A 16207-nucleotide genomic window follows, 5' to 3' on the forward strand; every position below is an offset into this window, starting at 1 on the left:
AGAATAATAAAGAGTTTGCTTTGCTACAACCTGCCCAAACCTAGGTTTGCTGCTGCTTCCCCATCGCCTCATCACTGGGGAGGCAGAGGCAAGAGCTCAGAAGTTTAAGGCTAGCCTGTGCTACTGGAGACTGCCTCAGAAAACTTCAAACAATAATAAACCCCAAATCAAAACAAAACAAAACAAAGCAAACAAACAAACAAAAAAAACCTCACTAGTTCAAAGAACCCAGAAATCCTTGTAGTTTTAACTTGAGCTTTAGCGTAAGTGGAAGAGAAAGTGATTTGAGTTCACTTTGTCCACTCCCATTGTGCGGTGGATTGCTGTCAGTCTCTAACTTCTGAACTTACTGGGCAGGATTTCCGCTGAGCAAGTGCTGCATTTTTAATTTTGTAAAATTCACATACCTTTCTTTTAAAAGCCAATGGATTAATATGTGGTTGGACACGTGGGTTGGGCCCCGGTGTGGTGCCTCTCATGGGTGTGACAGCGTGATGTGACTCAGTGGGAAGAGGGGGTGGCTTTCCGTGCTCAGCTGCAAACGGGGAGTGAAGCGTGGGGGCTTTGTGTTACCTTTGGGCCGGCTTGTAGGCTTAGTGTGTAAATGGTTAGTAAGAGAGCACATGCTAAGTCTTAAGTTATGCCCTGGGGATCATATTTTGTATCTGAAATGCCTTGTGCACCTGGGCTTTTCAGTGTAGGTAATCAGAAGAGTGTGGAACACTCTTGCTATAGAGCCTGGTCCCCGAAACTACACGCTTGAATTCCTCTTCTTCCTAGACAAGAGCTCCACTACTGAACTCTATGCTCAGCCCATTGCCTTTCAAGACAGGCCTTGCTATTCATCTCAGGCTGGCCTCCTTCCTGGTCCGGGGATGACAGATATGCACCGCCACAGCCAGCTGAGAGTGTGCTCTTTGACCTGCACTTTTTCCTCACACTGATCACATGTGTAAAGGATGCTCATTCCTCGGCTGCCATACCAGTCAAAATCTTGAAGTTCCTGTTTTTTCTGCAGTTTGTGGAAAACACGGAGATTAAAAGGTCATTGCAGGTCATTGGTATGGCTTATAAGAGGCCAGAAAGATAGGGAAGTTTGTCTACAGGTCGGAGGTTTCTGTCACAGTGAGAGATGGTTACGATTGCCCGAGTTCTTACTTAAGTTTCTTTACTGATGAGTGCTGAGAGAGATTAGCTATAGATCTAGAGTGGACAGTAAAGTGAGTACTTTTAGGTAGAGAATTCAGGGGCCAGGACAGAAATATTCTTTCCAGCATAAGTATATTTCTGGTTGTCCTTCTATATTTTTCTGTCTTAAAATTTGTTTTATTATTGTGTTCCTATGCCTCTTGTGCTGACAGGCCATGACAAAGGTGTGGAGACAGAGGGCAGTTCTTTCCACGTTGGGATCTGGGGGACTGAACTCAGGTGGTCAGGTTTGTGTGGCAAGCCCTTTCACTGCTGACTCTTCTTGTTGGCCTTTTCATGTGTTTCAGTTGATGGTTGTTTCTTGCTTTTAAAGGTAGATGTTTGACGAAGTTATTCAAATATATGATTTGGCTGAGAGGGAGGCCTTGGGTCTGGGTGGTAGGAGACAGGTAGGGAACACTCCCGGACTGTTTGAGGTGTATGTTGATCTTAGTTGCTATCTATAGTGGATGTCCTTGAGGGACAGCCAAGGGTTCAGTTGGACCAGGTAAGCTCAGGCAGTGCCTGCAGACTTCGAGAAGTGGCGGCTGTAGTTGGTGTCTGTGGGCACTCAAGGAGCAGCTGCAATGGTCACTTCGAGGCTGATGATGTTTCCTAAGCCAACACCTGTGGCTGATTACTTTGAAAGTCCCCTTTTTATAAGTTTGAGATGGATTTATGGCTAACTCTTTTGTTTTCTTCAAATAAGCATTGTAGGAAGATTTGAAATTTTCTCAGTTCCAAACTGGTCTTCTTCCCTCCTTCATCCGGTTTGTCTGTCTGAATCAGAACATTGCACCAGTGGGGCCAGTCCTCAGCTCCCAGGACCCCTCACTTTACCATGTTTGTTCTCTGCCCACTTCTTCCTGTCATCGTTTGTCAGTTCTCGTTGGTCACATTTCCCAAGGTTGCCCGAAACAGAGCTCATTCAGCCCACATGGGGACCACTTCATTGTTATCTAGTTGGCCTCTTCTTTCTCACAACCTTCTGCACTGTAAAGGGAGACATACATCTCAAGCAGATGTGTGTGTAAGTGAGGGCTATTTTGTTTAGGCTTGGCCAGCTGAGCTACACTTCTTGGAAGAATTACAGTCAGGGTGTGCCACCTGGGAGCCAGTCCTGAACCACTGTGCATGTGATTTAATTAACAGTCCAGAAACTGGGCATTGAGCTGTGGGATATGCTAGTTAATTTTGTGGTTGTATCATTTTCTATTTGTTTGTTTGTTTACTTTGCTTATTTATTTTTTAGAGCACCACCTCTGCTCAGGTGAAGCAGAATCCTAGAGAGGGCTCTTTGAGATGGGCCCTTTCAGTGTGGAAGGATTTCAGAACAATTTAGAGTGAAACACAGTTACCTTAGTCAAAGGATATAATGTCAAGTTTGCTGACTAAGCAAAGTTTAGAAATTAAGTAAATTTAAAATTTGGAAAAATGTGAGCTGATTTACCTTTAAAAATTTTTCTTCAAAATTAAAAAAAATATTTTTATTTTAAGTGTATGAGTGCTTTGTCTGCATGGATATATGTGCATCATACGCATGCCTGGTACCCTACAAAGGCCAGATGAGATCAGCTGAAACTGGAGTTACAGACAACTGTGATCCTCCTGAGTATGTACTTGCTGGGGAACCCAGGACCTCAGTAAGAGCCCCAAATACTCTCCTGACTGTTTAAAGGTGTGCATCACCACTGCCCCAGCGAGGAATTTTCATTTGTAAACAAAGTATTGAGGTGGGTTTATGAGGTGCCTGGTTAAGATTCACATGAAAGAATGGTAATACAGTTGATCTCAAGGCCATAAACATCCTGACCCTGGGTGATCATGCTCATTGTTGTTAATGCCCTAAGAACAAACACTGTGATAACTTTGATTTTTAGGTTGTGTCGAAGTTTCTAATAAGGCAGGTCCTGGGGTGGGCAGCTTCTTTCTATTCCTGCATTCCCTTAATTTTTCCTCATTTCCTATTCTGCCTCACATTATTTGCTATCTTCTTAGTTGTAGCTTTTATTACTTAAAAATCTTACTTTATGTATATGGAGGTTCTTCCTGCATGCATGCCTGTATACCACTTGAGTGCCCGGTGCCAAGGTGTTTGGAGCCCTTCTCTTGGAACAGGAGTTCAAGAAGGTTGTAAGCCACCAGGTTGGCACTGAGAATCCCTTCCTGGAAGAGCAGACGGGGTCCCCATGGCTGAGCCAACTCTTTTGCCCCTTTTGTTATTTCTATAATTGATACTTGGAAATAATCTTTTTTTTTTTTTGTAACCACTGTGAAACCCTTTTCCTTATAAGGTTATGTTGGTGGTGCAAGGTTTATATTTATTGCTTTTAAGTAATTTTTTTTGAAACATTAAAGCAAGGCTCATGCTTTATTTGGCCCAAGGCTATTTATTGGCAGATATTTTGCCAGAGGTTCCCCTTGCGTCTTTTAATGACATAGTATGTGTATGCCAGTGTGTGTATGTGTGTGTGTGTGTGTGTGTGTGTGTGTGTGTGTGTGTGTGTGTGTGTTGTTGGCTGGTGGGTTATGGGACAGCTTCAGGTTTCAGCCACTGCCTTCCACTTTGAGACAGGGCCTTTTGCTTTTCTATTGCATACACCTGGGTAGCTGGCCAGTGAGCTTTTGGGAGATTCTTCTCTTTCTACTTCCCATCTCCCTGCAGGAGAGCTAGGGCTGTACATACATGCTACCAAATCCTGCCTTTTAAGTGGGTTCAGGAGGTCTGTGCTCAAGCCCTTCCTTGTGTCTCTGAGGTGAGCTCTTTGCCCACTGAGCCAACTCGCTAACTGAAACTAGATGTTTTAAGATGAAATGAGTTAATATGTGAGAAGTAAAGCAACCTTTCCATGAATATCTAACTACTGTTGTCATTGTGCTTTTTTTTTTTTCATCCTTTTGAGGTAGGGTCTCATTTTAAGAGACCTCACTGGCCTGGAACTAATAGAGACAGGCTTGGCTCTGCCTCCCAACTGCTGGGATTACAGGCACGCGCTGCCACATCCAGTTCCATTTTGACATTCTTTTTTTTCTTTGATACAGGGTTTCTCTGTGTATCCCTGACTGTCCTGGAACTCACTCTGTAGACCAGGCTGGCCTTGAACTCAGAAATCCACCTACTTCTGCCTCTGTCTCTGCCTCTGCTTCTGCCTTCCAAGTGCTGGGATTAAAGGTAGGCACACCACTGCCCGGCCCATTTTGACATTCTTAATAAAAAAGAAACATATCAATGCTGATTTTAGGATAACTGGATGGAACAGTCTATCTTTTAGTTTTTGGGCTGCCTATGCGTGCGTTTTATTTACTCATTACAGGTAGCAGCTAGGCGACCTTATAGAAGGATTTGGTAATAGTAGAAATAATCTTTTTTTTTTGGAGACAGGGCCTCAGTAGAAATGATCTTTTAATTATTGCATGGGATTATAAAAGAGATGACTCCTGCAAAAATTATTGCTAATTCTGGTGTTATAAGTATAGTTTTCTTTTAGTATTAATGGGTTATTAAAACCAATCTTTTGTGAAGTTTAGTGTAGGAAAATTAAATTGAAAGATTATAATTATGTGGGTAGGAAAGCCACCCTTCTGGAAGAATCTGCCCTACACTTATTTGGCCGAATGGACCAACACCTAATGCTAAGACATTTTCATTGACTTCTGTGTACCACCCCACAGTTGTCCTTGATGATGTGTGGTTTCCTTTGTGAGGTCATGAATGAAGTTATCATCAAGACAAGTAGCGCTATCACCCCAAGTCAAGCCATCCACCACAGTCACATCCAATGGACTACCAGGCTTCTGTTTATATGGGGTAGGCACTCACATTGTTTAGGTAAATAAAACTAGGACTCTAATCTCTGTTTTGAGTTGATCAAACTGTCTGATAGAGGGCCGTCTCAGGGTCACCATGAGTTCTCAAGTTGAGACAGGCGCTCATATGAACAGTTGTCTCAGCACCTTAAATAATGTAAGGCTGTGTGACAACTGGGTGTCTGCTTTTGACTTTTAAAGAAGATAGGGTTTAGTCTAAGGGTAACTGACTGTTTGCCTTCCTTAACCGGCAAACACAGTTTGAGCAAAAGTGGATAGTTACGCAGGGAAGGTGTCAGTGGTGGCGGATGAAGACCCAGCTCCACATCGCTGCTCGAAGCAGCCGGAGAAGTTCCCTCATGCTTTTAGGGATCCTGACTCAGGTCAGCGCAGGATTCATGGCTTTGACCAGAGTTGTATTTTAGTCTAAGTCTGTGTGAATAGTTGGAGTTTATTAAGAATAGAAAAGTGCTCATAGAACACTAAGAGCAGGAATGTTCACATCTCAATCAAGAATTAGTTTACAAAAAGACATTCTTGTGGACTTCTCAGAGTTCAAGGGAGAGAAGTACAGGCAATGGATAAGAACCATCCATGTATGAGTATAGGATCTTTAAGGATGAGTGCACAGTGTCTCTTGCCAGTAGCTGTTTGTACTGTTTTGGTGCCTCTCAACTTCAGTCTCAAAGGACTGCTAAGAAACCTGTTTCTCCTCCTCTCCTGCCTCTCTCTGTGTCCTTCTCCCTCTCCTCTACCTCTCCAATAAACCAGATTGTAGACTGGTTTTAGAGGTTCCTTGGACAGGATTAGAGCTTACAGTGAAACCCAAGGGACCATGAAAGGAAGTTAGGACATGCTCTTCTACCGTAAGTGTTTTGGTTGAGATTTCTAGAAAATAGCAGATTTACCGCTAGAGAAGGATGTTCTTAAGCAAATATTGATCAGGAATCTTGCTTCTCTGGCTGCTGAGGGGCTTCAGCCATTTTTATGGAAGGGCTCCCTTCCCTTCCTCTGTCCCTTGATTTTTCCCATTCTTCTAACTCACATCAACAAAGATAGTAAAGGAGAGACCTCCAATGTCAGGGTATTTATTTTAAATAGTTCCCTGGGTAGTAGTAGTAGTAGTAGTAATAATAATAATAATAATAATAATAATAATAATAATAATAACAACAATAATAATAACAACAACAATAATGTTATAGTAAGAATAATAATAAACCATGTTGGAGTTTGTGAAGAAGATCAGAAAGAAAAAAAATTAAAAAATGTCAGCTTCTATTTTAGTGTATAATTTATAGTATTCCAGAATGAGTTCTCTATAGAATCTAGTTACTAACTGTACTGAAATTCTTTAATTTAGGAGAGTAGAACAGATATTTTACATCCAATATGAAATCCAACATATAATTTATATTGAATTTTTTTTTCATTTTTGGATTCTAAGTTAAACTACCTTTAAACTTAGCAAGCTCTTATATTCCATATTAGTCAGGCACAAGTGACTTGTTCAGACAGGTCTGATCACTACTGGTTCTTGAAAATAGAGTAATAGCTTCCTTCTAAGAGGTTGGGCGTGCCAGTTGCTTTTGTGAATGGAAGGAGAAAGGTGTAGGCAGGTCAAATTATTTGCTCCTAAGTTAAAAAAAAAATGCTCACATAGTATTATCATTTTATGTTTGACAGAATAAAAGTAGACCAGAGGATTTTGATGGAATTCTTATTCCTTGCAATGGTTTTGGCTTCTAAAGAAGTCAGAAAATATTTTTAAATCCCCACGAAAAGAACTTAAAAAAGAAATCCAATCAATCTAGTAGCAGAAAAGAAGGGAAAAGAAAGCAAGCCCTCCCACAATACAGCACTTTATTTAGCAACACCCTGTGAACACAAAGGAGCTTTCTCCTTGCCTCTGCTGGCCTGTCGCTGGCTACAGGAAAACCTCCCTCATTTTCTTGTCTCCTCCTTCTCCCCCTTTAAATTCCACTAACAAAAGGAGTTACTGCAGGTTAAGTTATGCTGTTAGAGGACCAGGGCCTGCATCTGTTGAGTTCCTATCTGTAAAATGTCCACTGTTTTAGCGATGGAAATCTCTGTTTCAGCTTTCAGCTTCTGTGAGAGTTACACCAAGAAGGGAGAGCTCCAGAAAGTTGTCTCTGAGTTTGAGTTGAACCCGTGGCCTAAGAACCTGAAGTAGGCCTGCAGTTTATTGTCCTGTTGAATGACCCGGGACTCCCACTGGTTTCCCTTGTGGAGAGGATTAGCTGGGGAACAAATTCGCAAGTACAGCTTGTAGTTTTGTCAAATCCACAACGACATTTCTTTTCACAGCTCTCTTGACTTTATACTGTTTAAATACTCTGAGTTGTCTCTTAATTTGCATTTCTTTCTTTAATTCCTGTCAGCTCTGAATGTAACGTTTACATAATCAATTTCCTTGTTCTGTATTTTTTTTTTTTTTTGAGTTAGTCCTCTTGGATTATAGTATACCCATTGTCATGCCAGGAATCTTCTTATTTTATGTTTCCTTGTCTACTCTAAGATAATCTCTGCAATGTCTTATGATTAAGATTGTTATTCAATGAAATTAACTTTTTTTTTTTCCTTTTTTCCTTCGTAGGCTGAGCAATGGCGTTTCAAAAGGCAGTGAAAGGGACTATTCTTGTGGGTGGAGGAGCTCTGGCCACGATTTTGGGACTCTCTCAGTTTGCTCATTACAGAAGGAAGCAAGTGAGTAACAACTGTACGATGAAGCATGGGTGCTGTCTCTGTGTGCTCATGGCTGTGTACAAACGACTCTTAAAATTCCTGTTCGTTTGAGAGACCCTTAAAATGATGCCGAATGATGCCCACGAGCTTTGAGCACCTCATGTTTTAAAATAGGCTTGTCTTCTCCAAAGTCTCTTGTTTGGCTCCTTGATTTTTAAAGACTGCCTCATTTATTCGTGCCAGAGTTTGTTCATTTAGAGTTTACTTTGCCCAGTTCATTGAGATGCCCGGGTGCCTTCCTCACTCCTGCCAAGTTTATCCTCTTAGAAGGCAGGAGTCTGGGAAAAAAGGCGGAAAGCAAAGGTCCAGTCCTACTGTCTGCTTATATCCCCCCACAATCCCTGCCTGATTATATTCTCTTTCTTTTCCTTCCCTCCCTCCCTTCCTCCCTCCCTTCTTCCTTTTTCCCCTCCCCCTCTCCCCCTAACTCACTCACTCTTTAGACCTGGCTGTTCTGGAACTCACTATTATAGATCAGGCTGGTCTTGAACTCAAGAGATTCGCTTGCCTGCTTTTGTTGAGATTTCTGTGTACAGAAAAATCAAGTCAAGAATAAGCTGTCTGAGTTCCAAGCCAGACAGGCTTACAGAGTAAAAACCCAGTCCGTCTCAAAAAAAAAAAAAAAAAAAAAAAATTCTGAGGAGCTTATTCACTCTAAATACAAGGCAATTTCTCACTTAGGGTAGAAACTTCCAAGCAGTATGCCAAGTTCTACCATCTTCTAACACAAAGACACAGGAAGAATGAGTGGAGGGGAACCTGTGGCTTAAGGGCAGCCACAGAAATGGTGAGGAGCTGTTGCTTTGTCACTGGACCTCCTCTACTCTCCCCTTGAAGCAGGACTGCCCAGACAGCCTGAGAGGAGAGAAACAGGAGACCAAAACTAACTACAGCATCTCAAGGCCAAAGAGTACAAAATCCTGCCATGAGATCATTTCCTGCCCGCAACCCATGGTTGTGGTACAAAGGGAAAAATAAAAGGAAATAAACACTGTCTTCAGAATATTCATATTAATCCCACTGTTATTGCCCTCGCTGAATCACCCTCCTTACATGAGATAATGTATCTGCTCTGTCAGTAACTAAACCTTTAAGAAATATAAAGGCATAGTGATGCATGCCTTAATTCCACCTCAAAGACAAAGGGCGAGGCCAGTGGATCTCTGAGTTCAAGGCTAGCCTGATCAACATACAGAGTTCTAGCACAGCCAATGCTACACAGTGAGACCCTGTCAGAGGAAGGGGGAGTGGACGGGAAAAAAGAAAGAAGGAAAGAAAGAATAGAGGAAGGAAGAAAAGGGTAGAAGACAGACAGACAGAAAGAAAGAAAGAAAGAAAGAAAGAAAGAAAGAAAGAAAGAAAGAAAGAAAGAAGAGGCAGAGGCAGAGGCAGAGGTGGAAGGAAGGGAGGAATAAGGAGAAGAAAAAGAAAGAGACTATAATCAGGCAGGGATTATAGGCCTGGCCACTGACCTGACCCAGACCTGGAGGCTCATTTTTGTTTGTTTGTTTGTTTGTTTTTCCTAAAGAGAGGTATTTAGTGTCACCTTTTCTTTTTATGCTGAAGCATGGGCACCAGGCCCAAGGGCTTCCCAGGGTGTGTGTGTGTGTTGCCCACATTAACTGTCTAACTGTTGAGTCCCCTCTCATCCGTTCGTTGTGTTTGATGCACTTTCTTTTAAAAAGCTGCTTTGGTTTCTTGAGAGTAAACATGAGAGATGCTGAGTCTATTTTACAAGTTGGGGACATGAGCATTAGAGATCAGATTACTTCTCTTATGTTCACCCCAGCTTTCTGATATCTGAACTGAAACTGGGAAATGCCAATGCCAAAGGTCATGATATCTAATAGGTGTTGCTAAATTTGTTTGTGGCTTATGTCTTTTAACCATAGTAAGCATGTTTTACTATGAAGTTTATGGCTTAATTTTATACTTATATAAGTATTAACGATATAAGTATTAACGGTTTCATCTTTTGAAAATCTGATTTTTTTTTTTTAAACAACTGATCTCACCTAGTAAACTTGAGATAGTAGTGCTCTGGAGCAGCTGACTTAGGGCTGGAGAAAATCAAAGCACAGTAAGGCACCCGATTACCCTAATAGGTTACATGTAATACCTGTTCTCTTCTCCCACAATGCACCAGTCAGAGTCATTGAATGTGTGCGGATGATAGTGACTGAATTCCAGATTTTTTTTTTTTTTTAAATGATCTGCTCCTTGAGACTTGTGATTTGCCTACATTTTTGAAAGGACCTTGGGCATGCTCCATTTTTCTGTTGACTGTTGTGGGAAGTTTTGCCTAGTTATACAGGTGTAGCTGTCTGCTGTTCCCCCTGCTCGGCTCTGATTTTTCTAAGATGGTTTAGACTGAAAGTTTGCTGCCTCCTAGGTATAAATCGGAAGGCTGGGTGTGATGGAGCACACCTTTAATCCTACCACTTGTGAGACTGAGGCAGGTGGATCTCTGTGAGTTTGAGGCCAGCCTGGTCTATATAACCACTTCCAGGGCAGCTATGGCTAGCCACATAGTGAGAACCCCATCTCAGAAAAGAAAGAAAGGATGGAAGAAAGGAAGGGAGGAAGGAAGGAAGTGAGGAAGGAAGGAAGGGAGGAAGGAAGGGAGGAAGGAAGGGAGGGAAGGAAAAAAAGAAAAAGGGGAGAGAGAGAGGAGAGAGGTGTAAAAGTAACTTTTATTCTCCTGATGTAATTGTCATCCAGACGCTTACTGCTTATCTTATCTAGGCCTAGAATGTTGTCAGCCTCTGAGCCTTAGTGCTCAGTAAGCTCCCCCCTTTCTATTTTTTTTTTCTTCTGAGCTCTGGCTGGCTGGTCAAATTCCTCTCCGAGCTGACTGATGGAATCTAGCTTCTCTCAGTTTCTTACTGAATTGCTCTGCTTGGCCTCACACTAACTTTTGCCATCTGTTTGGTTCTTCTGACTCCTTGTTATCTGGATTGTTCTGTCCTCACATGTGTCTAACTCGTTCTTTTTTCAACTGTCTCTGTGAAACGATCCCGGTGAAACCGCCTCTTTCTTCCCTCCCTCTGCTCTGCTCTTGCTTAAAGTAGCCTCCTTTTCTTCCCTCTTCTTGTAAGAGTTGGGCAGATCCTTTTGTATCAAATCTTTCTCTGATTCATTACTTTGTCTGCCACTCATTTAGACATCACTTTCAAATGTGGTGCTTCAACAAACTAACTTCTACAAACTAACTTTACCTTCATTGTTTGGGATTAAAGGTGTGTACTAAGGGCTGAGCCACAACACAAGTAGAAATATTTTTTTCAGTAAATAACATGAGTTGGTGTTGAAGAACTTTCACATAGTGGTATTCTAGGGAACTGCCCATATATTGCATCTTCTTCTCCTGCTGGTAGTATTCACCTAGTTGAGCTCAACTTAAAATTTACATCCCTCCCTCCCTCCCTCCCTCCCTCCCTCCCTCCCTCCCTTCCTTCCTTCCTTCCTAACTTTCTTTTTTGGTTTTTCGAGACAGGGTTTCACTGTGTAGCCCTGGCTGTCCTAGAACTCACTCTGTAGACCAGGCTGGCCTTGAACTCAGAAATCCACCCGCCTCTGCCTCCCAAATGCTGGGATTAAAGGCGTGTACCACCACTGCTGGGCTTTTCTTTTTAAAATTTAATCCTTGTTGTTGTTGTACTGGGGATTAATCCCAGAGTCTCACACATTGTAGACAAGCATTCTACCACTACATTCCATTCGTGTGTAATTTTTCAGAAACAAGTCGGTTCTGTGGGTTTAATGATAAACTTTTAGTTGAAAAGGAGTTAGAGGACATCTCATCCAGTCTAACACTGCAGAGAAAGAGGCACCTTCTTTTAGGATGCTCTCCTTTATCTGATTCCAAGCCACTCCTGAGTAGAGTGGGAGAAATGGGTAATCAAGAGAGGGAGCCATGGAGCACTTCCAGAGTAAGCTTACAAAAAACACAAGTGTGGCGCGGTCCCAGAGTAGCTATTGGAAGAATGGAGAGGAGTGGGCCGAGATAGGACAAGTTAGCCTGAGACGACTCTAGTCTCTTCTCATGTTAGGACAAAGGCTTTTATTTTTTAGAAAAATAATTAACGTATTCACACCATTAAGGTACGAACTGGAAAAACTGATGTATGGTGTGGTCTTCTTTCTAACCAACCTGTGGTTGATTTAACAGGTCTGTTTAGCTGTGAGGGGCCGCTCTTGGGTGACACACTATTTGTTCTTTCCATTACTCACTCTGGAGTTGCAGTGGGCTTTGTGAGCTCACCCTCAACTCGTCTCGTCTCGTCTCTTCTCTTCTCTTCTCGTCTTTTCTCTTCTCTTCTCTTCTCACCTCACCTTTCTTTTTTATTCCTTCTTTTTCCTTCCTTCCTTCCTTTCTTTCTTTTTCTCCCTCCAACCCCCATCCTTTGCATCAAACAGAAATTAGGGAGTGGGCTTTAGGAATAGGGATCTATTTAGTGTGAGGAGTGGTCTTATAAGGAGATCAGGGAACATGGAGATTCTGCTGATGAATCAGCCTTCCCCTGAAGAATATATACGGAGCAATCCCTGCAGCCTCATTCAGCATGCCCGCCTCCAGTACTTCTGTCTTGACAGCTTAGCAATTGTAGACAGTTTTCCCGAATCTTGACCTCATTTTCCTTCCTGAAACAATGAATGTAGCAGTGGTATATTTTTTACATGACTGAAAAGCAAAGGCATACATGGGTAATTAAAGTCCACAAGGATGTTGAGAGCACTGTTTTAACTTGTATTTCTGACTTTCCCTTCCAGTGAGCTATTTGTAAAGTTGCAAAAAAGCAGTGCCTTCTTATTGGTAGAATGGACACCAAGGGGCCCCCCACCTTTTTTTTGTCAGTAGCAAAAGACAAAATTGGAGAAGCACAAAAAAATAGAATGATCAACTCTACTCAAAATAAGTCTTTTATTTTGTTCTTTTGCTTTTGAAACTGGGTCTCATTCTGTAGCCCAGTCTGGAATCCTTGCCCTAGCTTCCTCAGCACTGCATTTACAGGCCAGAGCAACACAGACACTGGTAATAGTTTACCTTTCAAGTGCAACTGGGGGGAGGGGGAATCTTGTTGGTGTGCACAAGGTGTGAACGTTTTGAGACTTGGATTTTTCAATATAAGAAGGGTAAGGACTTTTTCTCTTAGCCTTTCCCCTTCTGAGCTCTTAGTCCTACTGAACAGACCAGCGGTCTGGCACACACAGGTTCTTAGATTCGCATGTACCCCCTTTCCTCCTCTCAATGTTGGAGTCTTGCATTTGGAACACACCTGGGTTTTTTAGGCATTAGAATACCAAACTTAAAAATTGGCTGGTTTATGTATTTTTGCCTATGTTAATAACCAAAGTGAGTGAAGACAGACACATTAGATGGGTTTCTGGCAACATTTAAATTAAAAAGTTCTACCTACTTGCTTTGTCCTTCTCCAGCAAGCATCTTTGAATGTCATCACTATGTCTCTTAAGCACTCTCAACACCATGAAGAGTTTAATTCCAATGAGAGAAGTTTTCCAATCTGAGGATATTTGGGTCTGAAGTCTAGTAGAATGTTCACTCATGCTCTGTTTGTCAAATGGCCTTAAACTTATGACCACACCCATCTCTTAAGGTAAATTGTCTTCCACTTACACAGGCATTTCCCACAGTTTGCAAGCAGCCTTTCTCTTTAAAAGTCTGGTCATAAGTGGTAAAAACAAAATTTCCAAGGTTGGGGTAGTAGGTAGAGGCACAAAGATCAGAAGTTCAAGGTTAGCCTTGAATGTAGAATCCCTTGAGCAATATCTCCCTGTGTTCAGCGTTCTATTGGCCACTATAGTTTCACTATTTTAGATTCCACATATGAGATCATGCAGGCTTATGTTCTCTGGGTCTGACTTCTCATCTCATCATAACAGGTGAATTAAGATTGTCACTTTTCTTTTTTTAAATTTTATTTTATTGTTTTACAGTCTAGTTGTTACCTACTCCTGGCCTGCCCTCCACAGTTCTACATCCCATTCCTCCTCCTCCTGTCTCCAAGAGGATGTGCTCCTCAACCCTGTCAGGCCTCCCCACTCACTGGGACCTCAAGTCTTTCAAGGGTTAGGTGCTTCTTCTCTTACCGAGGCCACACCACACAGTCCTCTCCTGTATATGTGTCAGGGGCCTCCTTACCAGCTAGTGCACGCTGCCTGGTTGATGCTTTTCTTTCTTTTTAAGCAGAATGTTTCACAGTATATGCATCTTAGTGTTTTTCTACAAAGGGTGAGGTGTCACGCACCGGGGAAAGTTTCAGAATGATGAACTGTATATGAAATAGGTAAGTTGGCTCTTCGGTTGCCAAACAGATTTTACAATTGTATTTTAAAACTATTTTATGGGTATGAGTGTTTCCCTTGTACTACACATATGCCTGGTGCCCACAGAGACTAGAAGAGGGAGCTGGATTTTCCAGAACTGGAGTGACAGATGGTTTTAAATGTACACATGGGTGCCGGGAACTGAATCCAGGTCCTTTGCAAGAGCTGAATCATCTCTCCAGCCCTCTTAACAGTTGTATATCAATCCCATAGGTGAATTGCTGGAAGCCAGTCACTCTAACAAGCAAACTCCAAACTCAGTGCTTACTGCAAAGCTTTCTTACTGTCCTTACCGATCAGCACGGGGAGGGGAGGGACTCATTTCTTCGATGGTTCAGGGGCTTGTTACCTGTAAGGCTTTGCTGCCTACAGCCCCATTTCTCTGGAAGAAGAGAATCCTGTTGTTAAGCATCCAGCCATTACATGTGTCTTGAATGTCATTTTTAATCTGGCTGACTAATGAGCTGTTTCTTATAATGAGAGTTTTATTGTTAGGGCTTATACCAAGGACATTCATCATTCACTTGCTTCTCCTATTTAGAACCCTTTGCATAGATTCCTGGAAAGACTCTTTTCTCCTAGAAATACAACTAAGCGTGTTGGGAATGTGCCTAGTATCGAAAGCTTGATGAGGATTCAGAATACTTTGTATTTTAGATAAGGCCAGTTGAAACTATTCTTAACTACTCTATATGGTTAAACTGTTTCTTATGAGACATGCTTCATCAAAGCACTGAAATTATGCAGACAGAGCTGGGAATGTTCTCTGAAGAGCATCCTATCAGCTTCTATCTAATTTTGGTTTTTATTTAACACTTAGCCCTCGAAAGTGGGGCCACGGCGGCATCTTGAAGTTATAATTCACACTGGGCCTTCGAGGACTTTGGGATGCTATTTTGTTGCTGGCATACAGAATCAGCGAGGTTAACTGTACTTCTATAGGTCACCCCCGTGAGTCAACGGCTGAGCTAGGATTAGCGCTGACAGCTGGTGAGCTGTTAGGCTGTTGCTAACTGAGCAGCATTGACATTCACTTTGATTTGACTTTGCATTTCATTTCAACTATTTATTCATTTGAAGGCCTTTTAAAGAAACTTTTTAGGGATATTGTGGGACGGAGGAAACTTTCTATAAATGCCCTGGGAGAGCCCTCTTGCTTCTGTTCCTTTTCCATCCTCCCATCCTGATATTTTGTGTTTGGAAAGCTTTCTCTAGGTGTCTCCCACCTCCCAGTTTAGGTTAAAGATACTTTTAAGTTAGGTAGACCCAATTTTACCTTATTCTTGTAATCTGAGATTTTTTTCAACAAAAACTTTCCAAGGTCTAATTGTGCAAGAGCATGTATGAATCTCACTTATATTTCATAAAGTCTCCACAGAGATGGAGACTGTGCATCTCCTGTTTGAGCATGAAGTATTTTGAACAGGTCCCTTGATTCAGTGGGTCAGTATGGTACTCATCTGAAAGGGATGAGGGGCTGGTGAGCCCTGTCTCCGTTCCAGGTCAGTGCCTTTGGGAGAGCTTCAGGGACAAGTGCTGTTTCACCTGAGTCCTCTCTGGAGGTGCCCAGCATGACTGGCTGCAAGCTAGGAGGATAAGCTAGGATTTCTAGATTTTACTAATTGAATTGGAAATTATGCCTTATAGAAGGTCTGTGATGGTGCACATCTTTATCCCAGTGCTTGGGGGCATAGGTAAGCAGATGTCTGGGAGTCTGAGCCCAGCCTGGTCAACATAGTGATTTTAGGACAGCCAGAGCTATGCAGTAGAGAGACTCTGTCTCAAAACAAAAACACATAACAACATCAAAACTCAAACAAATAAAGATTCTGCCTTCCATTTGACAAAGTAGTTGGTTGATCTAGGGGATATTGTAGACATTCAATTTGACATTCAATTTGGAATCAAAATGAGCTGGATTCTAAGTTTCAATGATTTGCTCAAGGAATAAATTTAGTTTCTTTTCAGGTCAAAGAGTACCTCCTGGGGCCTGGGGTGTAGTTCTGTGGTTAGAGAGGTTTTCTACTTTACTTCTACTACTTCTTCTTCTTCTTCTTCTTCTTCTTCTTCTTCTTCTTCTTCTTCTTCTTCTTCTTCT

General features: G+C 42.0%; 1 protein-coding gene across 5 annotated transcripts in view; it reads left to right on the forward strand.

The window, feature by feature from the left end:
- Positions 1-16207, forward strand: part of Gpd2 (glycerol-3-phosphate dehydrogenase 2) — a 132106-nt gene that overhangs the window by 25159 nt on the left and 90740 nt on the right. For 2 of the 5 annotated variants that reach the window (XM_031370302.1, XM_031370301.1), the window contains exon 2: positions 7613-7722. In XM_031370302.1, the coding sequence (XP_031226162.1) occupies positions 7621-7722 (102 nt within the window). In that variant the 5' untranslated portion in view covers positions 7613-7620. Of the gene's footprint in view, positions 1-4905; positions 5018-7107; positions 7276-7612; positions 7723-16207 lie in introns of those variants that run through there. The other 3 variants (XM_031370299.1, XM_031370300.1, XM_031370303.1) reach the window with 3 other exon arrangements.

This window comes from Mastomys coucha, unplaced genomic scaffold (assembly GCF_008632895.1).
Source record: "Mastomys coucha isolate ucsf_1 unplaced genomic scaffold, UCSF_Mcou_1 pScaffold15, whole genome shotgun sequence".
Lineage (NCBI taxonomy): Eukaryota > Metazoa > Chordata > Mammalia > Rodentia > Muridae > Mastomys > Mastomys coucha.